A 27,551-nucleotide genomic window follows, 5' to 3' on the forward strand; every position below is an offset into this window, starting at 1 on the left:
ACATTTTTTGATTTAATCACCCACAACTTTTTTAATCCAACGTTAATAATAATTTAGCTTTATTTATTAGAATCTACACTCTTTTTATTGCAACTTGTCCAAATTTCAAGATTCCAACGCGATTTTCCAAAGACTTAGAAACATTCATTTCTCCTAAAACATTCATTTTTGGACATTTTTTGATTTAATCACCCACAACTTTTTTAATCCAACGTTAATAATAATTTAGCTTTATTTATTAGAATCTACACTCTTTTTATTGCAACTTGTGGAAATTTCATGATTCCAACCCGATTTTCCAAAGACTTAGAAACATTCATTTCTCTTAAAACATTCATTTTTGGAAATTTTTTGATTTAATCACCCACAACTTTTTTAATCCAACTTTAATAATAATTTAGCTTTATTTATTAGAATCTACACCCTTTTTATTACAACTTGCCCAAATTTCATGATTCCAACCCAATTTTCCAAAGACTTAGAAACTTTCATTTCTACTAAAACATTCATTCTTAGACATTTTTTGATTTAATCACCCACAACCTTTTTAATCCAACTTTAATAATAATTTAGCTTTATTTATTAGAATCGACACTCTTTTTATTGCAACTTGTCCAAATTTCATGATTCGAACCCAATTTTCCAAAGACTTAGAAACTTTCATTTCTACTAAAACATTCATCCTTAGACATTTTTTGATTTAATCACCCACAACTTTTTTAATCCAACTTTAATAATAATTTAGCTTTATTTATTAGAATCGACACCCTTTTTACTGCAACTTGCCCAAATTTCATGATTCCAACTCGATTTTCCAAAGACTTAGAAACTTTCATTTCTACTAAAACATTCATCCTTAGACATTTTTTGATTTAATCACTTACAACTTTTTTAATCCAAATTTAATAATAATTTAGAATTATTTATTAGAAACAACACCCTTTTTATTGCAACTTGTCCAAATTTCATGATTCCAACCCGATTTTCCAAAGACTTAGAAACTTTCATTTCTCTTAAAACATTCATTTTTGGACATTTTTGGATTTAATCACCCACAACTTTTTTAATCCAACTTTAATAGTAAATTAGGTTTATTTATTAGAATCGACACTCTTTTTATTGCAACTTGTCCAAATCTCATGATTCCAACCCGATTTTCCAAAGACTTAGAACCTTTCATTTCTACTAAAACCTTCATCCTTAGACATTTTTTGATTTAATCACCCACAACTTTTTTAATCCAACTTTAATAATAATTTAGCTTTATTTATTAGAATCTACACTCTTTTTATTGCAACTTGTCCAAATTTCATGATTCCAACCCGATTTTCCAAAGACTTAGAAACTTTCATTTCTCTTAAAACATTCATTTTTGGACATTTTTGGATTTAGTCACCCACAACTTTTTTAATCCAACTTTAATAGTAAATTAGGTTTATTTATTAGAATCGACACTCTTTTTATTGCAACTTGTCCAAATCTCATGATTCCAACCCGATTTTCCAAAGACTTAGAACCTTTCATTTCTACTAAAACCTTCATCCTTAGACATTTTTTGATTTAATCACCCACAACTTTTTTAATCCAACTTTAATAATAATTTAGCTTTATTTATTAGAAACTACACCCTTTCTATTGCAACTTGCCCAAATTTCATGATTCCAACCCGATTTTCCAAAGATTTAGAAACTTTCATTTCTACTAAAACATTCATTCTTAGACATTTTTTGATTTAATCACCCACAACTTTTTTAATCCAACGTTAATAATAATTTAGCTTTATTTATTAGAATCTACACTCTTTTTATTGCAACTTGTGGAAATTTCATGATTCCAACCCGATTTTCCAAAGACTTAGAAACATTCATTTCTCTTAAAACATTCATTTTTGGAAATTTTTTGATTTAATCACCCACAACTTTTTTAATCCAACTTTAATAATAATTTAGCTTTATTTATTAGAATCTACACCCTTTTTATTACAACTTGCCCAAATTTCATGATTCCAACCCAATTTTCCAAAGACTTAGAAACTTTCATTTCTACTAAAACATTCATTCTTAGACATTTTTTGATTTAATCACCCACAACCTTTTTAATCCAACTTTAATAATAATTTAGCTTTATTTATTAGAATCGACACTCTTTTTATTGCAACTTGTCCAAATTTCATGATTCGAACCCAATTTTCCAAAGACTTAGAAACTTTCATTTCTACTAAAACATTCATCCTTAGACATTTTTTGATTTAATCACCCACAACTTTTTTAATCCAACTTTAATAATAATTTAGCTTTATTTATTAGAATCGACACCCTTTTTACTGCAACTTGCCCAAATTTCATGATTCCAACTCGATTTTCCAAAGACTTAGAAACTTTCATTTCTACTAAAACATTCATCCTTAGACATTTTTTGATTTAATCACTTACAACTTTTTTAATCCAAATTTAATAATAATTTAGAATTATTTATTAGAAACAACACCCTTTTTATTGCAACTTGTCCAAATTTCATGATTCCAACCCGATTTTCCAAAGACTTAGAAACTTTCATTTCTCTTAAAACATTCATTTTTGGACATTTTTGGATTTAATCACCCACAACTTTTTTAATCCAACTTTAATAGTAAATTAGGTTTATTTATTAGAATCGACACTCTTTTTATTGCAACTTGTCCAAATCTCATGATTCCAACCCGATTTTCCAAAGACTTAGAACCTTTCATTTCTACTAAAACCTTCATCCTTAGACATTTTTTGATTTAATCACCCACAACTTTTTTAATCCAACTTTAATAATAATTTAGCTTTATTTATTAGAATCTACACTCTTTTTATTGCAACTTGTCCAAATTTCATGATTCCAACCCGATTTTCCAAAGACTTAGAAACTTTCATTTCTCTTAAAACATTCATTTTTGGACATTTTTGGATTTAGTCACCCACAACTTTTTTAATCCAACTTTAATAGTAAATTAGGTTTATTTATTAGAATCGACACTCTTTTTATTGCAACTTGTCCAAATCTCATGATTCCAACCCGATTTTCCAAAGACTTAGAACCTTTCATTTCTACTAAAACCTTCATCCTTAGACATTTTTTGATTTAATCACCCACAACTTTTTTAATCCAACTTTAATAATAATTTAGCTTTATTTATTAGAAACTACACCCTTTCTATTGCAACTTGCCCAAATTTCATGATTCCAACCCGATTTTCCAAAGATTTAGAAACTTTCATTTCTACTAAAACATTCATTCTTAGACATTTTTTGATTTAATCACCCACAACTTTTTTAATCCAACTTTAATAATAATTTAGCTTTATTTATTAGAATCGACACTCTTTTTATTGCAACTTGTCCAAATTCCATGATTCCAACTCGATTTTCCAAAGACTTAGATAATAAATAACAAGTAACTTACTCTAAACAGAATAATTTTTGGGAAGAAGAAGATAGATGAAAAGATAAGATTGAAGTGAATCAGACACGTAAGAATTTCGTAACAATTTTTAAAAGAACTTTCATGAAATTTCAAGGAATGTTTAAAGACTCCACGGATTTATTTGAGATGCATTTGAAGTATTAAGACATTTTTGACTACAATGTGTTAATTAATTATCGCACCTCATTGCAAGTATGCAACCAATATCACAATGTAATACGGAAATCGGGTATACTGTGATATTGGTTGCATACTTGCAATAATGACGAAGTTTTGAAGAAATTCTTTCGGAATTTCCATGATTCTTCACAATCATTAAGACAGTTTATGATATAATTTGATATTATTTATACAATATTCAAGTAATATTATTAGATGGTAATAATTTAAGTTGAGATATTAACTTACCCTTTTAAAATTTTCACTCTTTCTCGTACACGAACAAGATCCGTGTTTTTTCTCGGTTCCTTCTTTATAATCCGGTGTTGCTCCGTGTTGAACCAACACGGTAAGACACTAAACAAAAAAATAAATCGAATTTTTTTTGTTATTTTCGTCACCGGATGTACAGCTTAACAACGTTATTATTGTACCTCGACCTGTTGATTTTCCGCAGCGTCATTAATCGGACTTTTTCCATATTTGTCCAAGGACAATCTCGCGCCGTGTTTTAATAGCCAACGGACCGTTTCCAGGTGACCTCTTGAGGCAGCGAAGTGCAAAGGGGTCGCTCCATCACCGTCCCTTAAATTCGGATCAACACCTTGATCTTGAATCTAACAAAAAAAAAGAAATTTTACTCAAAGTAATAAACGATTTATGGTCGAATTTATGATTGGAAAAAATTATGAGTTATTGGTTATTGTTCGCGTTTTGACTTTCACTTCTTGGTTTTAATCACTTGGTTTCAAAAAGATTTACGATTTCGTAATAACCGCTTTGTATCCGGACATTAAACGAGAGAAAGATCGATTGTAATCTCACCATCCATTTAACACAATTTAAACAGCCCATTTGGCTCGCTGCGTGAATTGGTGCCATTCCATCTTTAGCCCTCACGTATAAAGATCCTCCGGCTTCCAAAACTAGGAATTTTAGCACTTCCAAGTGGCCTTCTTGCGCAGCCAAATAAACCGGCGTTACGTCGTTATCCATTTGAGTGTTTGCACTGAAACGAGAACAATAATTAACCAAAAAAAGAAACGGAAAGAAAAGGTGGGTTAATTAACCAATTTGTAAATTAAATTTCTTTAATTTAAATTGTGGAAGAGAAAGTTACTCTTCTTTTCCCTTTTTTTTTATTTTGGTTATAAACAAAGCGGAACGATCAAGATCAAGGATAATAAAAGAAGAAAAGTTTTTTACGATCTTATATAATATAATTTATTTATGTTATATAAATGTTTCTTCTTAAATAAATAAAAGGTGAAAATATATTTATAAGCTCGGATTGTACTCAAAAGGAAACATAAATTGAACACAAATTGTTAATTAATTATCGTACCCCACGTCATCATTGCAAGTATGCAACCAATATCACAGTACTAGTATTGCAATACGCGATTTGCGTATGATGCGTATTGCACTGTGATACTGGTTGCATACTTGCAATGATGACGTCGGGTACGATAATTAATTAACACACTGTATAGTTTCCTATTATACCAAAATTCTACTATCGGATTAAAAACTACTAGAAATAAAAGAACAGTCTCTCACCATATGTGGAAAGAGATAGAATGGGACGACTTGGGCACAAACATAAATTACTACTTTGAAGTTGAACTAGAACTAGGCAATTGTGAAGCTAAACGAAGATCAATGGACCAAGAACATTATGGAATTGAAACCAAGACAAAATGCTTTTAGGAAACAGAAGCCATGCTCCAACCAGACGATTTAAGGTATATCCACACTATCTGGGTGCAAATTGCGCAGGGTAGGGAGTTATGGAAGCAAACATAACGTAAACATGGCGTACGTATAGCAGTAGACTTTAGAGGCTGGGTGATGATGATGATGATAACCTGCAGAATTAAAAAAAAACTAAGAAGAGGAAATAATCCGGATGGAAAATTGATAACAACCCACACAAATGAAAAATATGGAAAAGGTTAACGCAATAGGCATGCTACATCATGATGTATGAGTACTTGGAATGTAAAAGAGATGAATGGCTTGAATAAAAGCAAGGCGAATTATTAAAGAAATATTGAAAGAAGTGGTTTCATTAATGAATACGAGACAGAAACTAACTGCTTGCTGGAATAACAAAGTTAAGGGGCAGATAAACAATAAGAAGAAAATACTATGGAGAGTCTACCTAGCTGATAAAACCAAGGAGAAATATACAAGGCTTACAAAAATCAAAGAATAACGACTAAACACATGGTGTAGTATGCAAAAAGAGAGAACCGAGAAAGGTTTGGCGAGATACTTTCCAGTATTTTGCCAAACCTCACTGTTTTTCAAGGCCATAAAGAATTTTAGAAGTGAGAAAGATATTGGGTATAGAAAAAGAGACAATAAACAGATAGAGTTTGTTGTTTAGTTATTTTATTTAGTTGTTTACAGCAACTGTCATACCATGTGCTGGATTCCAGCACGGGGGATCTTGGCTTAACCGCCAAGATCAAGAGGAGACAACCTCATTAAAAACCCCAAAGTCAAGGTGGAACAGCTTATGCCGAAAACTTTTATCGCTTAATTACGTTGGCCAAGAGGGAAATACTTGGTTCCTAATAAGCGGACTCTGGATACCTGGGAATTTCAACAAAATCCTCTTACTGCGGCTCTGTTGCGGTGGACCTCCTTTCCCTAGCTACTCGTGAGACTTTCATGGAACAGAGTAACAAGAGGCCATAAAAGAGGTAGATGCAACTCCGGGCGCATCAAGGCAGAAATCGCCTTCAACAAGTGAAAGCGCAGAGTCTTAACGTCTGCGACCATCGAATTCCAGGAAAGCATTGAGAAGCTCCAAGTCAAAGAGAAAAAGTTAAGCGGTGCAGCACGGAAAAGGCTTAAGTGGCTGGTCAAACAACGAGGAAGCCCGAGCAAAGGCCACACAGCCTATCAGTGAGGAGGAGAAAAGGGCTAAAAGACCTCGCTACGAAAGCACAATGCCGGCGTAGCGTTCCTAGCAGAGGCAATCTTCCGCATGAGCAAAAACCTACAGCTGCCAGCTTCAAGCAGGTGTTGGAAGGTAAAAAGATGGGAATTGCAGATTCCCTATTTCCAGAGGTGAACCTCACAACAGCCCAAATGCAGGCTATTCAAGAGGTCATCATCTCAAGAATTGTGGACCTTAGCGAGGGACATAAAGGCGAAATCAATCCTAAGTTCCTCGGCACCACATTTGCTGGTAGTCAACTGCGAAAATCAGGAAACAGCGGACTGGATAAAGTCCATAACTCCAACCCTACAACCATGGAAGGGGCATCCCTAATGGCTATCGATGAAAAGGAGCTACCTAGAGCGACTATCATGAACGCCTATTTCTCCAACAGTGCGGATGAGAAATCAGACCGCATTTTAAAAATTGTTAAAGTTCAGAACGATAAAGGACGACCGAAGGCAGCAGTGCCTTTCTTACGTTGTCCGTTGACCATCCCTCTGTAGAGAGCCTAACTATAAGGTTAGCTACAAGTTCGGCCAAATCACCCTGAGGCAAAAGACGGCTAGCCTACGCCTCAGAAGGTAGAACCCGAACCAACATCAGGAACTTCCGGAACCGCCAAGGACCCCAAGAAGGGTACAGGTAAGGTTAGCTCCGAAAAAAAAGGTAAGGGCCAACATCCAGCACTTTTCATCCAGAAACATGTCTGCTTGAATTGAATTAAACATTTTAGTATTTCTCAAAAAGTTTTTACTTTTACCTACATCATACTTTAATATATAGTAAAGTCAGGAATTCTAAACTAGAGCAAACATGGGACCTCTATAGGAAAGCCCTAACGGAATATAACTTGGTTATCCGCAAAGCCAAAAAAAAACCTGGCGCAGCTTCTGTGAAGGCATAGACAATACGCCTACAGTTGCTCGTCTGCATAAGATCTTGGCAAAAGATCTCAACACTGATCTAGGCCACCTATGCAAACAAGATGGTAAATACACTAAGGATGCTAAGGAATTGTTGGCGCTCCTACTGAGTACACACTTTCCTTCCTCAAAAGTCTGCCCCCACGCAGATGCCGACCCTGAAGTAATGGACATAACCCGTCCATCAGGGTCGTTTCTAATTGACTCGTTGTAGGTGTACAACGAGTTACAAATCGTCCAAATTCTCCACTGTCCTAGCGTAAACTAATGACTTCAGATATCCCCAGAAAAAATAATCCAGGGGGTTTAAGTCTAGGGATCGAGCAGGCTATGTGAGTCGCACACCTCGACCAATCCAGCGATTTCCGTATGTTGTTGTTAAAAAATTAGAAGCAACCAAACTCAGGCAGCGTTTCTGCCAAAGAGTTGCGATACACCACACCAGTAAGTCTTCCTGGTAGCAATACCGGTCCAATTAAATAATCATCCACAATTCCAACCCAAACATTCAAGGAGAATTAATGTTGAAAATGATCTTCACATACCTCATGCGGATTTTCCTGTGTCCACCCATGATTATTATAAAAATTCCTTATTGTATTTCTTGGGAAACTGGCTTCATCGGTAAAAAGAATCTGTGTTAGGAATAGAGGGATGCGAACTAATGTTTGTAATATCGATTGACATAATATAATACGTGGAGAAAAATCTGCAGGTAGTATAATACTGACACAACAAATTGTCCTTAAGAATTTTCCAAATTGTCTTACATTCAAAGTATTTGCAATTCTTCGCGCAGAACTATCAGGATCTTCCTCTATCATGTCCAGCACATTCTGTTCCAATTGTACCGTTCTTGCAGTCACTGATCTTCCTGGCCCTCCACGTCCTTCCCTCCTAGCTTCTGATGAATTGCCATCAGCAAGTCCATCCATGAAATGCATATCAGTCATCTCGGCGTTCGTATAAATCATAATAGAGTACTACAGTATCTGTTAAAGACACGTCACATAGCCAAACATCACTCAATGATAAACTCATTGACGTACTTTTATTTACATTAATGATGTTTCTTTCTCTCAGTTATTAGTAGATCATTGTGAGTGTTAGTGTAATGGATCAACCGAGTACTTCTGGCGCCAAAAGGCGTAAAATACAATCAGGAAATTTACACATGACGAACTTAGACGTAAATTAGAAGATTCTGATTTTGCTAACGTGGAAGGTTCATAAATGTTCCTATATGAATCAATGTTACTATGGAGGGAAAGACTCACCTTTAGACAATATTTGAAAAACAAGAGACATAAGTACGGAATAAAGTCTACATGCTTACCGAATTAGATGGCCTTATCCTGAACTTACTGGTATACACTGGGCATTCAGCAAACAATTATTTGAATAGTGGCTACTCGAGATTTATAGATAACTTCTACAACAGCTAGGGCTTGGCTGAAAAGTGGCTTGAAAAAAATACTTATTGCACAGGCACACTTCGAGCAGGCAGAAAGGATGCTCCAAAAGACGTAGTAACAAAAAAACTTCAACAAGGAGAGACAAGCGCTGCTTATTGAAATGAAGTTATGATTGGTAAGTGGAAGGATAGGAGGGAGATAATGTATATATCAGTGGTGTCCATAACGTCGATCGCAAAGCAGTTTTGAGTCGATCGCCAAGAAAATCATGAATCTGAAATATTTATATTTGGGTATCAGAACAAAAAAAAAGGAAGATTACTTTAAACCCTTCGGTCAATCTTGGCAAGACATTTGTATAAAAAGTCGATTTTAATCAAAAATTAGTGGACACCACTGCTCTAAATCGATTAAACGTCAAAATTGTTGATAATCAAAAATTAACTCAATCATAACTCATAAAATAAAAGCGATGGGGAAATATTTTTTATACATAAAACCTTAGTAATGGACCACAAAGACTAGATCCATAACAAGATTGAACCCAATTATTACCATTTTTTATTTATAAGCTCTAAATCGATTAAACATCAAAATTGTTGAAAATTAACACAATCATAACTCAAAAACTAAAAGCGATGGGGAAATACTTTTTATACATAAAACCTTAGTAATGGGCCATAAAGACTAGATCCATAACAAGATTGAACCCAATTATTACCAATTTTTATTTATAATCTCTAAATCGATTAAACATCAAAATTGTTGATTTTCGAAAATTAACTCAATCATAACTCAAAAACTAAAAGCGATGGGGAAATACTTTTTATACATAAAACCTTAGTAATGGAGCATAAAGACTAGATCCATAACAAGATTGAACTCAATTATTGCCATTTTTTATTTATAAGCTCTAAATCGATTAAAATCATAATTGTTGATTTTCGAAAATTAACTCAATCATAACTCATAAAATAAAAGCGATGGGCAAATATTTTTTATACATAAAACCTTAGTAAAGGACCATAAAGACTAGATCCATAAAACGATTGAACCCAATTATTACCATTTTTTATTTATAAGCTCTAAACCGATTAAACATCAAAATTGTTGATTTTTGAAAATTAACTCAATCATAACTCAAAAACTAAAAGCGATGGAGAAAAACTTTTTATACATAAAACCTCAGTAATGGGCCATAAAGACTAGATCCATAATAAGATTGAACCCAATTATTACCATTTTTTATTTATAAGCTCTAAATCGATTAAACATCAGAATTGTTGGTTTTCGAAAATTAACTCAATCATAACTCAAAAACTAAAAGCGATGAGGAAAAACTTTTTATACATAAAACCTTAGTAATGGACCATAAAGACTAGATCCATAAAAAGATTGAACCCAATTATTACCATTTTTTATTTATAAGCTCTAAATCGACTAAAATCAAAATTGTTGATTTTCGAAAATTAACTCAATCATAACTCATAAAATAAAAGCGCTGGGGAAATATTTTTTATACATAAAACCTTGGTAATGGAGCATAAAGACTAGATCCATAACAAGATTGAACTCAATTATTACCATTTTTTATTTATAAGCTCTAAATCGATTAAACATCAAAATTGTTGATTTTCGAAAATTAACTCAATCATAACTCAAAAACTAAAAGCGATGGGGAAATACTTTTTATACATAAAACCTTAGTAATGGGCCATAAAGACTAGATCCATAACAAGATTGAACCCAATTATTACCAATTTTTATTTATAATCTCTAAATCGATTAAACATCAAAATTGTTGATTTTAGAAAATTAACTCAATCATAACTCAAAAACTAAAAGCGATGGGGAAATACTTTTTATACATAAAACCTTAGTAATGGAGCATAAAGACTAGATCCATAACAAGATTGAACTCAATTATTGCCATTTTTTATTTATAAGCTCTAAATCGATCAAAATCATAATTGTTGATTTTCGAAAATTAACTCAATCATAACTCATAAAATAAAAGCGATGGGCAAATATTTTTTATACATAAAACCTTAGTAAAGGACCATAAAGACTAGATCCATAAAACGATTGAACCCAATTATTACCATTTTTTATTTATAAGCTCTAAACCGATTAAACATCAAAATTGTTGATTTTTGAAAATTAACTCAATCATAACTCATAAAATAAAAGCGATGGGGAAAAACTTTTTATACATAAAACCTTAGTAATGGAGCATAAAGACTAGATCCATAACAAGATTGATCCCAATTGTTACCATTTTTTATTTATAAGCTCTAAATCGATTAAACATCAAAATTGTTGATTTTCGAAAATTAACTCAATCATAACTCAAAAACTAAAAGCGATGGAGAAAAACTTTTTATACATAAAACCTCAGTAATGGGCCATAAAGACTAGATCCATAATAAGATTGAACCCAATTATTACCATTTTTTATTTATAAGCTCTAAATCGATTAAACATCAAAATTGTTGGTTTTCGAAAATTAACTCAATCATAACTCAAAAACTAAAAGCGATGGGGAAATACTTTTTATACATAAAACCTTAGTAATAGGCCATAAAGACTAAATACATAACAAGATTGAACTCAATTATTACCATTTTTTATTTATAAGCTCTAAATCGATTAAAATCAAAATTGTTGATTTTCGAAAATTAACTCAATCATACATAACTCATAAAATAAAAGCGATGGGGAAATATTTTTTATATATAAAACCTTAGTAATGGGCCATGAAGACTAGATCCATAACAAGATTGAACCCAATTATTACCATTTTTTATTTATAAGCTCTAAATCGGTTAAACATCAAAATTGTTGATTTTAGAAAATTAACTCAATCATACATAACTCATAAAATAAAAGCGATGGGGAAATATTTTTTATATATAAAACCTTAGTAATGGGCCATGAAGACTAGATCCATAACAAGATTGAACTCAATTATTACCATTTTTTATTTATAAGCTCTAAATCGATTAAACATCAAAATTGTTGATTTTAGAAAATTAACTCAATCATAACTCAAAATCTAAAAGCGATGGGGAAATACTTTTTATACATAAAATCTTAGTAATGGGCCATAAAGACTAGATCCATAAAAAGATTGAACCCAATTATTGCCATTTTTTATTTATAAGCTCTAAATTAGATTAAACATCAAAATTGTTGATTTTCGAAAATTAACTCAATCATAACTCATAAAATAAAAGCGATGGGGAAATATTTTTTATACATAAAACCTTAGTAATGGGCCATAAAGACTAAATCCATAATAAGACTGAACCTAATTATTACTATTTTTTATTTATAAGCTCTAAATCGATTAAACATCAAAATTGTTGATTTTCGAAAATTAGCTCAATCATAATTCATAAAATAAAAGCGATGGAGAAATATTTTTTATACATAAAACCTTAGTAATGGGCCATAAAGACTAGATCCATAAAACGATTGAACTCAATTATTACCATTTTTATTTATAAGCTCTAAACCGATTAAACATCAAAATTGTTGATTTTCGAAAATTAACTTAATCATAACTCAAAAACTAAAAGCGATGGAGAAAAACTTTTTATACATAAAACCTTAGTAATGGGCCATAAAGACTAGATCCATAACAAGATTGAACCCAATTATTACCATTTTTTATTTATAAGCTCTAAATCGATTAAACATCAAAATTGTTGATTTTCGAAAATTAACTCAATCATAACTCAAAGACTAAAAGCGATGGAGAAATATTTTTTATACATAAAACCTTAGTAATGGGCCATAAAGACTAAATCCATAATAAGACTGAACCTAATTATTACTATTTTTTATTTATAAGCTCTAAATCGATTAAACATCAAAATTGTTGATTTTCGAAAATTAGCTCAATCATAATTCATAAAATAAAAGCGATGGAGAAATATTTTTTATACATAAAACCTTAGTAATGGGCCATAAAGACTAGATCCATAAAACGATTGAACTCAATTATTACCATTTTTATTTATAAGCTCTAAACCGATTAAACATCAAAATTGTTGATTTTCGAAAATTAACTTAATCATAACTCAAAAACTAAAAGCGATGGAGAAAAACTTTTTATACATAAAACCTTAGTAATAGGCCATAAAGACTAAATACATAACAAGATTGAACTCAATTATTACCATTTTTTATTTATAAGCTCTAAATCGATTAAACATCAAAATTGTTGATTTTAGAAAATTAACTCAATCATAACTCATAAAATAAAAGCGATGGGGAAATATTTTTTATACATAAAACCTTAGTAATGGAGCATAAAGACTAGATCCATAACAAGATTGAACTCACTTATTACCATTTTTTATTTATAAGCTCTAAATCGATTAAAATCAAAATTGTTGATTTTCGAAAATTAACTCAATCATACATAACTCATAAAATAAAAGCGATGGGGAAATATTTTTTATATATAAAACCTTAGTAATGGGCCATGAAGACTAGATCCATAACAAGATTGAACCCAATTATTACCATTTTTTATTTATAAGCTCTAAATCGGTTAAACATCAAAATTGTTGATTTTAGAAAATTAACTCAATCATAACTCAAAAACTAAAAGCGATGGGGAAATACTTTTTATACATAAAACTTTAGTAATGGAGCATAAAGACTAGATCCATAACAAGATTGAACTCAATTATTACCATTTTTTATTTATAAGCTCTAAATCGATTAAACATCAAAATTGTTGATTTTAGAAAATTAACTCAATCATAACTCAAAAACTAAAAGCGATGGGGAAATACTTTTTATACATAAAACCTTAGTAATGGAGCATAAAGACTAGATCCATAACAAGATTGAACTCAATTATTGCCATTTTTTATTTATAAGCTCTAAATCGATCAAAATCATAATTGTTGATTTTCGAAAATTAACTCAATCATAACTCATAAAATAAAAGCGATGGGCAAATATTTTTTATACATAAAACCTTAGTAAAGGACCATAAAGACTAGATCCATAAAACGATTGAACCCAATTATTACCATTTTTTATTTATAAGCTCTAAACCGATTAAACATCAAAATTGTTGATTTTTGAAAATTAACTCAATCATAACTCATAAAATAAAAGCGATGGGGAAAAACTTTTTATACATAAAACCTTAGTAATGGAGCATAAAGACTAGATCCATAACAAGATTGATCCCAATTGTTACCATTTTTTATTTATAAGCTCTAAATCGATTAAACATCAAAATTGTTGATTTTCGAAAATTAACTCAATCATAACTCAAAAACTAAAAGCGATGGAGAAAAACTTTTTATACATAAAACCTCAGTAATGGGCCATAAAGACTAGATCCATAATAAGATTGAACCCAATTATTACCATTTTTTATTTATAAGCTCTAAATCGATTAAACATCAAAATTGTTGGTTTTCGAAAATTAACTCAATCATAACTCAAAAACTAAAAGCGATGGGGAAATACTTTTTATACATAAAACCTTAGTAATAGGCCATAAAGACTAAATACATAACAAGATTGAACTCAATTATTACCATTTTTTATTTATAAGCTCTAAATCGATTAAAATCAAAATTGTTGATTTTCGAAAATTAACTCAATCATACATAACTCATAAAATAAAAGCGATGGGGAAATATTTTTTATATATAAAACCTTAGTAATGGGCCATGAAGACTAGATCCATAACAAGATTGAACCCAATTATTACCATTTTTTATTTATAAGCTCTAAATCGGTTAAACATCAAAATTGTTGATTTTAGAAAATTAACTCAATCATACATAACTCATAAAATAAAAGCGATGGGGAAATATTTTTTATATATAAAACCTTAGTAATGGGCCATGAAGACTAGATCCATAACAAGATTGAACTCAATTATTACCATTTTTTATTTATAAGCTCTAAATCGATTAAACATCAAAATTGTTGATTTTAGAAAATTAACTCAATCATAACTCAAAATCTAAAAGCGATGGGGAAATACTTTTTATACATAAAATCTTAGTAATGGGCCATAAAGACTAGATCCATAAAAAGATTGAACCCAATTATTGCCATTTTTTATTTATAAGCTCTAAATTAGATTAAACATCAAAATTGTTGATTTTCGAAAATTAACTCAATCATAACTCATAAAATAAAAGCGATGGGGAAATATTTTTTATACATAAAACCTTAGTAATGGGCCATAAAGACTAAATCCATAATAAGACTGAACCTAATTATTACTATTTTTTATTTATAAGCTCTAAATCGATTAAACATCAAAATTGTTGATTTTCGAAAATTAGCTCAATCATAATTCATAAAATAAAAGCGATGGAGAAATATTTTTTATACATAAAACCTTAGTAATGGGCCATAAAGACTAGATCCATAAAACGATTGAACTCAATTATTACCATTTTTATTTATAAGCTCTAAACCGATTAAACATCAAAATTGTTGATTTTCGAAAATTAACTTAATCATAACTCAAAAACTAAAAGCGATGGAGAAAAACTTTTTATACATAAAACCTTAGTAATGGGCCATAAAGACTAGATCCATAACAAGATTGAACCCAATTATTACCATTTTTTATTTATAAGCTCTAAATCGATTAAACATCAAAATTGTTGATTTTCGAAAATTAACTCAATCATAACTCAAAGACTAAAAGCGATGGAGAAATATTTTTTATACATAAAACCTTAGTAATGGGCCATAAAGACTAAATCCATAATAAGACTGAACCTAATTATTACTATTTTTTATTTATAAGCTCTAAATCGATTAAACATCAAAATTGTTGATTTTCGAAAATTAGCTCAATCATAATTCATAAAATAAAAGCGATGGAGAAATATTTTTTATACATAAAACCTTAGTAATGGGCCATAAAGACTAGATCCATAAAACGATTGAACTCAATTATTACCATTTTTATTTATAAGCTCTAAACCGATTAAACATCAAAATTGTTGATTTTCGAAAATTAACTTAATCATAACTCAAAAACTAAAAGCGATGGAGAAAAACTTTTTATACATAAAACCTTAGTAATAGGCCATAAAGACTAAATACATAACAAGATTGAACTCAATTATTACCATTTTTTATTTATAAGCTCTAAATCGATTAAACATCAAAATTGTTGATTTTAGAAAATTAACTCAATCATAACTCATAAAATAAAAGCGATGGGGAAATATTTTTTATACATAAAACCTTAGTAATGGAGCATAAAGACTAGATCCATAACAAGATTGAACTCACTTATTACCATTTTTTATTTATAAGCTCTAAATCGATTAAAATCAAAATTGTTGATTTTCGAAAATTAACTCAATCATACATAACTCATAAAATAAAAGCGATGGGGAAATATTTTTTATATATAAAACCTTAGTAATGGGCCATGAAGACTAGATCCATAACAAGATTGAACCCAATTATTACCATTTTTTATTTATAAGCTCTAAATCGGTTAAACATCAAAATTGTTGATTTTAGAAAATTAACTCAATCATAACTCAAAAACTAAAAGCGATGGGGAAATACTTTTTATACATAAAACTTTAGTAATGGAGCATAAAGACTAGATCCATAACAAGATTGAACTCAATTATTACCATTTTTTATTTATAAGCTCTAAATCGATTAAACATCAAAATTGTTGATTTTAGAAAATTAACTCAATCATAACTCATAAAATAAAAGCGGTGGGGAACTATTTTTTATACATAAATCCTTAGTAATGGGCCATAAAGACTAGATCCATAACAAGATTGAACTCAATTATTACCATTTTTTATTTATTAGCTCTAAATCGATTAAACATCAAAACTGTTGATTTTCGAAAATTAACTCAATCATAACTCAAAAACTAAAAGCGATGGAGAAAAACTTTTTATACATAAAACCTTAGTAATGGGCCATAAAGACTAGATCCATAACAAGATTGAACCCAATTATTACTATTTTTTATTTATAAGCTCTAAATCGATTAAAATCAAAATTGTTGATTTTCGAAAATTAACTCAATCATAACTCATAAAATAAAAGCGATGGGGAAATATTTTTTATACATAAAACCTTAGTAATGGACCATAAAGACTAGATCCATAACAAGATTGAACCCAATTATTATCATTTTTTATTTATAAGCTCTAAATCAGTGGTAGCCATAACGTCGATCGTCAAGAAAATCATGAATCTGAAATATCTATATCTGGACTTTCTATGTGGGTCGATCTTGGCAAAACGTTTATGTAAAAAGTCGATCTTGATCAAAAATTAGTGGGGTATATATCTATCGAATTTTCTAATGAAATTGTGCTAACTCAAAATAAAAGAGAGAAATAAAGAGAGTATAATAAATATATGAGTGTTATCGATCGTATGGATCAGATGGTAGCGTACTATCCCTGTGTAAGGAAAATCCTTCCATAGATAATAACGACAATAAGCACTCTGGGAAACGTTTATTTTATTATGAGCTTAATTTAGCAAGTCATTTTTCTATAAAAATTATAAAAAAAACGAAAAAGTTATGAAAAAACGATGCAGAGTGTGTTACAAGAATAAAGTCAGAAAAGATACTAGCTACCTAGTCCTCAATGTCCTGATGCACCAGGTTTTGTAATGAAAAATGTAGTTTCGCTGATAATGTTTTTATGAGATTACTTTTTATTTAGAATACCTACTTTTGTTATTACTATGCCAATGACAATAAAGACGAATATCTTGTATGTTTTTTTTTAACTAAAACTAGAGCTAACACTACAAGTAACACAAGACCTTGACCTAGAATCATTCGGGTTTAGCCATAATTTTTCTGATGCAATTTTTGCTTAAAAATGACCAATAGCAACCCTTCTTTTTGGCACTACAATTTGAAAACACTCCTCCCAATTAAAAAATAGAGATACTATCTAGAAACTATGATTTTTAACACAAACTAAGAAGTTTTATTTAAAATTCTTTCAGTCTTGCTGAAAGTTCCGTTGGATTTAATTAGCACTGAACGTGTAATTATGATATTAATAAATTTGTTTTTTTTTATCAATTACGTATAAAAAATTAAAAAAATAGTAGTTAAATTTATAAGAGGAAATGGTGAAGGATAAAAATGCAGAACGATAAAGTAATAAAATCGATCTCGTTGTCGTTTTGTAATTAAAACGTTATAATTAGGTTTTGCGCAAGTTCTATACACTTTGTATTAAACGTAGCGTCGTCGAAGGAAGGTTTCGCAATTTATACGCGTTAATAAAGAGAATCATAACAAAATGATGTAATAATCAACAAAAAATTATTTTCTATAAGCTCAAGGATAAATTTGTATTTCCACATAAACTTTTTGAAAAGAAGTTTATGCAAAATTTATCGTCGTTTAAAACGTTACATAATTACTATATTTCCTGTTTCTTTACGGGTTATGATTTGTTTTTAAATGTCAATTTTACTTTTTAAATCAATTACGATTATTAAATAGCGATCAACATTTCTTTTTTATGAAATTGTAACTTTTAACTTTCTTATTGTTCATCGAGACGTGGTGAGCTTTCTATTATTTAATAAATTTTTTTTCGAAATTCTTCGATTATTATTATTCTCAGTGAAAACTTCTTCATTGTAATTAATCATTCGGATTAATATCTAAGTTTCTACATTTTTATATCAAATTTTGTTATTATATTATATTGAGGTTAATCCCCCCTTTTAAAATATCCCATTTACCTTAATTTCGGTTCGGTTATTTTCTGTTTTTTCTTTGAAACAGTACCGTTTCCGCAAATTATATTAGACATGCTCCTGAATAAGTGTACCGATTGCATATGAAGACACACACAAAAAAATAGAACACAAAAACAATCTTATTTTTTCTTAATAACTTAAAAACGTGCCCATTTTTTGATTAAAATCACTTAATTTTAAAACAAAGTCTTTTTTAACACTTAATTTTTTTCTGGTTAATTTAAAAACTGTAAACGGTGTAATTATTTAGAAAATAAAGAAAAAGTAGCACTACGCCGGTTTGCACGCAACGAACATTCTCCTCGGACAGTTAATACGGTACTGAGACAAGAACTAGAAGAGACTGTTTTCGTGCTGAAGATGTTGTGGAGGTGCGAAAGAAAAAGAGGTAGCACAAAGCGGTACATTCGAATTATTATTATTTTCTTTTTTAATTCGATGCAATTTTCTATTAATTTCAACCGGTTTCGACGGGATACTCATCATCAGGAACAAACGTTATATCATATATTAGTATGTCTCGATGTATTAAGACAATAATTACAAATTTCATTAATCCAAGCTATATATAAACGATAATAATCAAATTTATGTATACAGGGTGATTCAAAAAACCGCTGACAGACTTCTAGAGGAGATAATACATGAAAAATTAAGATAAATAGTCTTAATGTACATGGGTCGCAAATGCTTCGTTGTCGAGATATAGTAGAGTTGAAAATATTTTTAAAAAAGGGCTTTTTATGCAGATAATGTTTAATTTTAACCCTATGTGTCCCAAGAAATCAAAAATGTTGAAACTTTGTGACAGAATTAAAACGGTATCAAAACACACTCAGTAAAGACCTTTGGAATCAATACAAACCTAAAAGTGTCAAAAAAGATGCTAATTTAAAAATTACTGGAAGCCGTACTTATTGAAATTCAGGAATGAGACTTGTTCTAAATTAAAGCTCAAAGCTTTCTCTTTAAAATGATGTATAATAATTGTTGGGTTGGATTGGAAAAATATTGAAAAAAAAACTGTTGAAACAAAACTTACATTTTCGTACAACCTAAAAGTGTCAAAAAAGATGCTAATTTAAAAACTCCTGGAAGCCGTATTTATTGAAATTAAGGAATGAGACTTATCCTAAATTAAAGCTCAAAGCTTTCTCTTTACAATGATGTATAATAATTGTTGGGTTGGATTCTAAAAATATTGAGAAAAAAAATGTTGAAACAAACCTTACATTTTCGTATAACCTAAAAGTGTCAAAAAAGATGTTAATTTAAAAATTCCTGGAACCCGTATTTATTGAAATTAAGGAATGAGACTTGTTCTAAATTAAAGCATAAAGCTTTCTCTTTAAAATGATGTATAATAATTGTTGGGTTGGATCGGAAAAATATTGAGAAAAAAAATGTTGAAACAAAACTTACATTTTCGTATAACCTAAAAGTGTCAAAAAAGATGTTAATTTAAAAATTCCTGGAAGTCGTATTTATTAAAATTAAGGAATGAGACTTATTGTAAATTAAAGCTCAAAGCTTTCTCTTTAAAATGATGTATAATAATTGTTGGGTTGGATTGGAAAAATATTGAGAAAAAAACTGTTGAAACAAAACTTACATTTTCGTATAACCGGAAAGTGTCAAAAAAGATGTTAATTTAAAAATTCCTGGAAACCGTATTTATTGAAATTAAGGAATGAGACTTATCCTAAATTAAAGCTCAAAGCTTTCTCTTTACAATGATGTATAATAATTGTTGGGTTGGATTGGAAAAATATTGAGAAAAAAAGTGTTGAAACAAAACTTACATTTTCGTATAACCTAAAAGTGTCAAAAAAGATGCTAATTTAAAAATTCCTGGAACCCGTATTTATTGAAATTAAGGAATGAGACTTATTTTAAATTAAAGCTCAAAGCTTTCTCTTTAAAATGCTGTATGATAATTGTTGGGTTGAATCGGAAAAATATTGAGAAAAAAAATGTTGAAACAAAACTTACATTTTCGTATAATCTAAAAGTGTCAAAAAAGATGCTAATTTAAAAATTCCTGGAACCCGTATTTATTGAAATTAAGGAATGAGACTTGTTCTAAATTAAAGCTCAAAGCTTTCTCTTTAAAATGATGTATAATAATTGTTGGGTTGGATCGGAAAAATATTGAGAAAAAAGTGTTGAAACAAAACTTACATTTTCGTATAACCTAAAAGTGTCAAAAAAGATGTTAATTTAAAAATTCCTGGAAGCCGTATTTATTGAAATTAAGGAATGAGACTTGTTCTAAATTAAAGCTCAAAGCTTTCTCTTTAAAATGATGTATAATAATTGTTGGGTTGGATCGGAAAAATATTGAGAAAAAAAATGTAAAACAAAACTTACATTTTCGTATAACCTAAAAGTGTCAAAAAAGATGCTAATTTAAAAATTACTGGAAGCCGTAATTATTGAAATTAAGGAATGAGACTTGTTCTAAATTAAAGCTCAAAGCTTTCTCTTTAAAATGATGTATAATAATTGTTAGGTTGGATTGGAAAAATATTGAGAAAAAAACTGTTGAAACAAAACTTACATTTTCGTATAACCTGAATGTGTCAAAAAAGATGTTAATTTAAAAATTCCTGGAAGCCGTATTTATTGAAATTAAGGAATGAGACTTATCCTAAATTAAAGCTCAAAGCTTTCTCTTTAAAATGATGTATAATAATTGTTGGGTTGGATCGGAAAAATATTGAGAAAAAAACTATTTAAACAAAACTTACATTTTCGTATAACCTAAAAGTGTCAAAAAAGATGTTAATTTAAAAATTCCTGGAAGCAGTAATTATTGAAATTAAGGAATGAGACTTGTTCTAAATTAAAGCTCAAAGCTTTCTCTATAAAATGATGTATAATAATTGTTGGGTTGGATTGGAAAAATATTGAGAAAAAAGAATGTTGAAACAAAACTTGCATTTTCGTACAAACTAAAAGTGTCAAAAAATGCTAATTTAAAAATTCCTGGAACCCGTATTTATTGAAATTAAGGAATGAGACTTGTTTTAAATTAAAGCTCAAAGCTTTCTCTATAAAATGATGTATAATAATTGTTGGGTTGGACTGGAAAAATATTGAGAAAAAAAATGTTGAAACAAAGCTTACATCTTCGTATAACCTAAAAGTGTCAAAAAAGATGTTAATTTAAAAATTCCTGGAACACGTATTTATTGAAATTAAGGAATAAGACTTGTTCTAAATTAAAGCTCAAAGCTTTCTCTATAAAATGATGTATAATAATTGTTGGGTTGAATTGGAAAAATATTGAGAAAAAAGAATGTTGAAACAAAACTTGCATTTTCGTACAACCTAAAAGTGTCAAAAAATGCTAATTTAAAAATTCCTGGAACCCATATTTATTGAAATTAAGGAATGAGACTTGTTCTAAATTAAAGCTCAAAGCTTTCTTTTTAAAATGATCTATGACAATTGTTCGGTTGGATCGGAAAAATATTAAGAAAAAAGAATGTTGATACAAAACTTGCATTTTCGTACAACCTAAAAGTGTCAAAAAATGCTAATTTAGAAATTCCTGGAAGCCGTAATTATTGAAATTAAGGAATGAGACTTGTTCTAAATTAAAGCTCAAAGCTTTCTCTTTAAAATGATGTATAGTAATTATTGGGTTGGATTGGAAAAATATTGAGAAAAAAGAATGTTGAAACAAAACTTGCATTTTCGTACAACCTAAAAGTGTCAAAAAATGCTAATTTAAAAATTCCTGGAACCCGTATTTATTGAAATTAAGGAATGAGACTTATTCTAAATTAAAGCTCTAAGCTTTCTCTTTAAAATGATGTATAATAATTGTTGGGTTGGATTGGAAAAATATTGAGAAAAAAAGTGTTGAAACAAAACTTACATTTTCGTACAACCTAAAAGTGTCAAAAAATGCTAATTTAAAAATTCCTGGAACCCGTATTTATTGAAATTAAGGAATGAGACTTATTCTAAATTAAAGCTCAAAGCTTTCTCTTTAAAATGATGTATAATAATTGTTGGGTTGGATCGGAAAAATATTGAGAAAAAAAAATGTAAAACAAAACTTACATTTTCGTATAACCTAAAAGTGTCAAAAAAGATGCTAATTTAAAAATTACTGGAAGCCGTAATTATTGAAATTAAGGAATGAGACTTGTTCTAAATTAAAGCTCAAAGCTTTCTCTTTAAAATGATGTATAATAATTGTTGGGTTGGATTGGAAAAATATTGAGAAAAAAAATGTTGAAGCAAACCTTACCTTTTCGTATAACTTAAAAGTGTCAAAAAAGATGTTAATTTAGAAATTCTTGGAAGCCGTAATTATTGAAATTATGGCATTCCATAGTCTTGTTCTAAATTAAAGCTCAAAGCTTTCTCTTTAAAATGATGTATAATAATTGTTGGGTTGGATTGGAAAAATATTAAGAAAAAAGAATGTTGAAACAAAACTTGCATTTTCGTACAACCTAAAAGTGTCAAAAAATGCTAATTTAAAAATTCCTGGAACCCGTATTTATTGAAATTAAGGAATGAGACTTGTTCTAAATTAAAGCTCAAAGCTTTCTTTTTAAAATGATCTATGACAATTGTTCGGTTGGATCGGAAAAATATTAAGAAAAAAGAATGTTGAAACAAAACTTGCATTTTCGTACAACCTAAAAGTGTCAAAAAATGCTAATTTAAAAATTCCTAGAAGCCGTAATTATTGAAATTAAGGAATGAGACTTGTTCTAAATTAAAGCTCAAAGCTTTCTCTTTAAAATGATGTATAATAATTGTTGGGTTGGATCGGAAAAATATTGAGAAAAAAAAATGTAAAACAAAACTTACATTTTCGTATAACCTAAAAGTGTCAAAAAAGATGTTAATTTAAAAATTCCTGAAAGCCGTAATTATTGAAATTAAGGAATGAGACTTGTTCTATATTAAAGCTCAAAGGTTTCTCTTTAAAACGATGTATAATAATTGTTGGCTTGGATTGGAAAAATATTGAGAAAAAAAATGTTGAAACAAAACTTGCATTTTCGTACAACCTAAAAGTGTCAATAAATGCTAATTTAAAAATTTCTGGAACCCGTATTTATTGAAATTAAGGAATGAGACTTGTTCTAAATTAAAGCTCAAATCTTTCTCTTTAAAATGATGTATAATAATTGTTGGGTTGGATTGGAAAAATATTGAGAAAAAAAATGTTGAAACAAAACTTACATCTTCGTATAACCCAAAAGTGTCAAAAAAGATGTTAATTTAAAAATTCCTGGAACCCGTATTTATTGAAATTAAGGAATGAGACTTATTATAAATTAAAGCTCAAATCTTTCTGTTTAAAATGATGTATAATAATTGTTGGGTTGGATTAGAAAAATATTGAGAAAAAAAATGTTGAAACAAAACTTATCTTTTCGTATAACCTAAAAGTGTCGAAAAAGATGTTAATTTAAAAATTCCTGGATCCCGTATTTATTGAAATTAAGGAATGAGACTTGTTCTAAATTAAAGCTCAAAGCTTTCTCTTTAAAATGATGTATAATAATTGTTGGGTTGGATTGAAAAAATATTGAGAAAAAAAAACGTTGAAACAAAACTTACATTTTCGTATAACCTAAAAGTGTTAAAAAAGATGTTAATTTAAAAATTCCTGGAACCCCTATTTATAGAAATTAAGGAATGAGACTTATTATAAATTAAAGCTCAAAGCTTTCTCTTTAAAATGATGTATAATAATTGTTGGGTTGGATCGGAAAAATATTGAGAAAAAAAAATGTAAAACAAAACTTACATTTTCGTATAACCTAAAAGTGTCAAAAAAGATGTTAATTTATAAATTCCTGGAAGCCGTATTTATTGAAATTAAGGAATGAGACTTGTTCTAAATTAAAGCTCAAAGCTTTCTCTTTAAAATGATGTATAATAATTGTTGGGTTGGATTGGAAAAATATTGAGAAAAAAGAATGTTGAAACAAAACTTATCTTTTCGTATAACCTAAAAGTGTCAAAAAAGATGTTAATTTAAAAATTCCTGGAACCCGTATTTATTGAAATTAAGGAATGAGACTTGTTCTAAATTAAAGCTCAAAGCTTTCTCTTTAAAATGATGTATAATAATTGTTGGGTTGGATTGGAAAAATATTGAGAAAAAAAATGTTAAAACAAAACTTACAAAACTTAAAAGTGTCAAAAAAGATGCTAATTTAAAAACTCCTGGAAGCCCTATTTATAGAAATTAAGGAATGAGACTTGTTCTAAATTAAAGCTCAAAGCTTTCTCTTTAAAATGATGTATAATAATTATTGGGTTGGATTGGAAAAATATTGACCAAAAAAAATGTAAAACAAAACTTACATTTTCGTATAACCTAAAAGTGTCAAAAAAGTTGTTAATTTAAAAATTCCTGGAAGCCGTATTTATTGAAATTAAGAAATAAGACTTGTTTTAAATTAAAGCTCAAAGCTTTTTCTTTAAAATGATGTATAATAATTGTTGGGTTGGATTGGAAAAATATTGAGAAAATAAATGTTGAAACAAAACTTACATTTTCGTATAACCTAAAAGTGTCAAAAAAGATGCTAATTTAAAAATTCCTCGAAGCCGTATTTATTGAAATTAAGGAATGAGACTTGTTCTAAATTAAAGCTCAAATCTTTCTCTTTAAAATGATGTATAATAATTGTTGGGTTGGATTGGAGAAATATTGAGAAAAAAAATGTTGAAAGAAAACTTACATTTTCGTGTAATCTAAAAGTGTCAAAAAAGATGTTAATTTAAAAATTCCTGGAAGCCGTATTTATTGAAATTAAGGAATGAAACTTATTTTAAATTAAAGCTCAAAGCTTTCTCTTTAAAATGATGTATAATAATTGTTGGGTTGGATCGGAAAAATATTGAGAAAAAAAGTGTTGAAACAAAACTTACATTTTCGTATAACCTAAAAGTGTCAAAAAAGATGATAATTTAAAAATTCCTGGAAGCCGTATTTATTGAAATTAAGGAATGAGACTTGTTCTAAATTAAAGCTCAAAGCTTTGTCTTTAAAATGATGTATAATAATTGTTGGGTTGGATCGGAAAAATATTGAGAAAAAAAATGTAAAACAAAACTTACATTTTCGTATAACCTAAAAGTGTCAAAAAAGATGCTAATTTAAAAATTACTGGAAGCCGTAATTATTGAAATTAAGGAATGAGACTTGTTCTAAATTAAAGCTCAAAGCTTTCTCTTTAAAATGATGTATAATAATTGTTGGGTTGGATTGGAAAAATATTGAGAAAAAAAATGTTGAAGCAAACCTTACCTTTTCGTATAACTTAAAAGTGTCAAAAAAGATGTTAATTTAGAAATTCTTGGAAGCCGTAATTATTGAAATTATGGCATTCCATAGTCTTGTTCTAAATTAAAGCTCAAAGCTTTCTCTTTAAAATGATGTATAATAATTGTTGGGTTGGATTGGAAAAATATTAAGAAAAAAGAATGTTGAAACAAAACTTGCATTTTCGTACAACCTAAAAGTGTCAAAAAATGCTAATTTAAAAATTCCTGGAACCCGTATTTATTGAAATTAAGGAATGAGACTTGTTCTAAATTAAAGCTCAAAGCTTTCTTTTTAAAATGATCTATGACAATTGTTCGGTTGGATCGGAAAAATATTAAGAAAAAAGAATGTTGAAACAATACTTGCATTTTCGTACAACCTAAAAGTGTCAAAAAATGCTAATTTAAAAATTCCTGGAAGCCGTAATTATTGAAATTAAGGAATGAGACTTGTTCTAAATTAAAGCTCAAAGCTTTCTCTTTAAAATGATGTATAATAATTGTTGGGTTGGATCGGAAAAATATTGAGAAAAAAAAATGTAAAACAAAACTTACATTTTCGTATAACCTAAAAGTGTCAAAAAAGATGTTAATTTAAAAATTCCTGAAAGCCGTAATTATTGAAATTAAGGAATGAGACTTGTTCTATATTAAAGCTCAAAGCTTTCTCTTTAAAACGATGTATAATAATTGTTGGCTTGGATTGGAAAAATATTGAGAAAAAAAATGTTGAAACAAAACTTGCATTTTCGTACAACCTAAAAGTGTCAAAAAATGCTAATTTAAAAATTTCTGGAACCCGTATTTATTGAAATTAAGGAATGAGACTTGTTCTAAATTAAAGCTCAAATCTTTCTCTTTAAAATGATGTATAATAATTGTTGGGTTGGATTGGAAAAATATTGAGAAAAAAAATGTTGAAACAAAACTTACATCTTCGTATAACCCAAAAGTGTCAAAAAAGATGTTAATTTAAAAATTCCTGGAACCCGTATTTATTGAAATTAAGGAATGAGACTTATTATAAATTAAAGCTCAAATCTTTCTGTTTAAAATGATGTATAATAATTGTTGGGTTGGATTAGAAAAATATTGAGAAAAAAAATGTTGAAACAAAACTTATCTTTTCGTATAACCTAAAAGTGTCGAAAAAGATGTTAATTTAAAAATTCCTGGAACCCGTATTTATTGAAATTAAGGAATGAGACTTGTTCTAAATTAAAGCTCAAAGCTTTCTCTTTAAAATGATGTATAATAATTGTTGGGTTGGATTGAAAAAATATTGAGAAAAAAAAACGTTGAAACAAAACTTACATTTTCGTATAACCTAAAAGTGTCAAAAAATGCTAATTTAAAAATTACTGGAAGCCGTAATTATTGAAATTAAGGAATGAGACTTGTTCTAAATTAAAGCTCAAATCTTTCTCTTTAAAATGATGTATAATAATTGTTGGGTTGGATCGGAAAAATATTGAGAAAAAAAAAGTTGAAACAAAATTAACATTTTCGTATAACCTAAAAGTGTCAAAAAAGATGCTAATTTAAAAATTC

At 29.0% G+C, this 27,551-nt stretch overlaps 1 protein-coding gene across 3 annotated transcripts in view; it reads right to left on the reverse strand.

The window, feature by feature from the left end:
* The window catches only part of LOC111423108 (inversin-B-like), a 106,330-nt gene that overhangs the window by 12,645 nt on the left and 66,134 nt on the right, over window positions 1–27,551 (reverse strand). For 2 of the 3 annotated variants that reach the window (XM_071195714.1, XM_071195715.1), the window contains exons 3-5: window positions 4,435–4,618; window positions 4,044–4,226; window positions 3,859–3,966 (exon numbers count right to left, since the gene is read on the reverse strand). In XM_071195714.1, coding sequence (XP_071051815.1) covers window positions 3,859–3,966; window positions 4,044–4,226; window positions 4,435–4,618 — 475 coding nt within the window. Of the gene's footprint in view, window positions 1–3,858; window positions 3,967–4,043; window positions 4,227–4,434; window positions 4,619–18,668; window positions 18,986–27,551 lie in introns of those variants that run through there. The other variant, XM_071195716.1, reaches the window with a different exon arrangement.

Source organism: Onthophagus taurus, chromosome 5 (genome assembly GCF_036711975.1).
Source record: "Onthophagus taurus isolate NC chromosome 5, IU_Otau_3.0, whole genome shotgun sequence".
NCBI classification, from domain to species: Eukaryota; Metazoa; Arthropoda; class Insecta; order Coleoptera; family Scarabaeidae; genus Onthophagus; species Onthophagus taurus.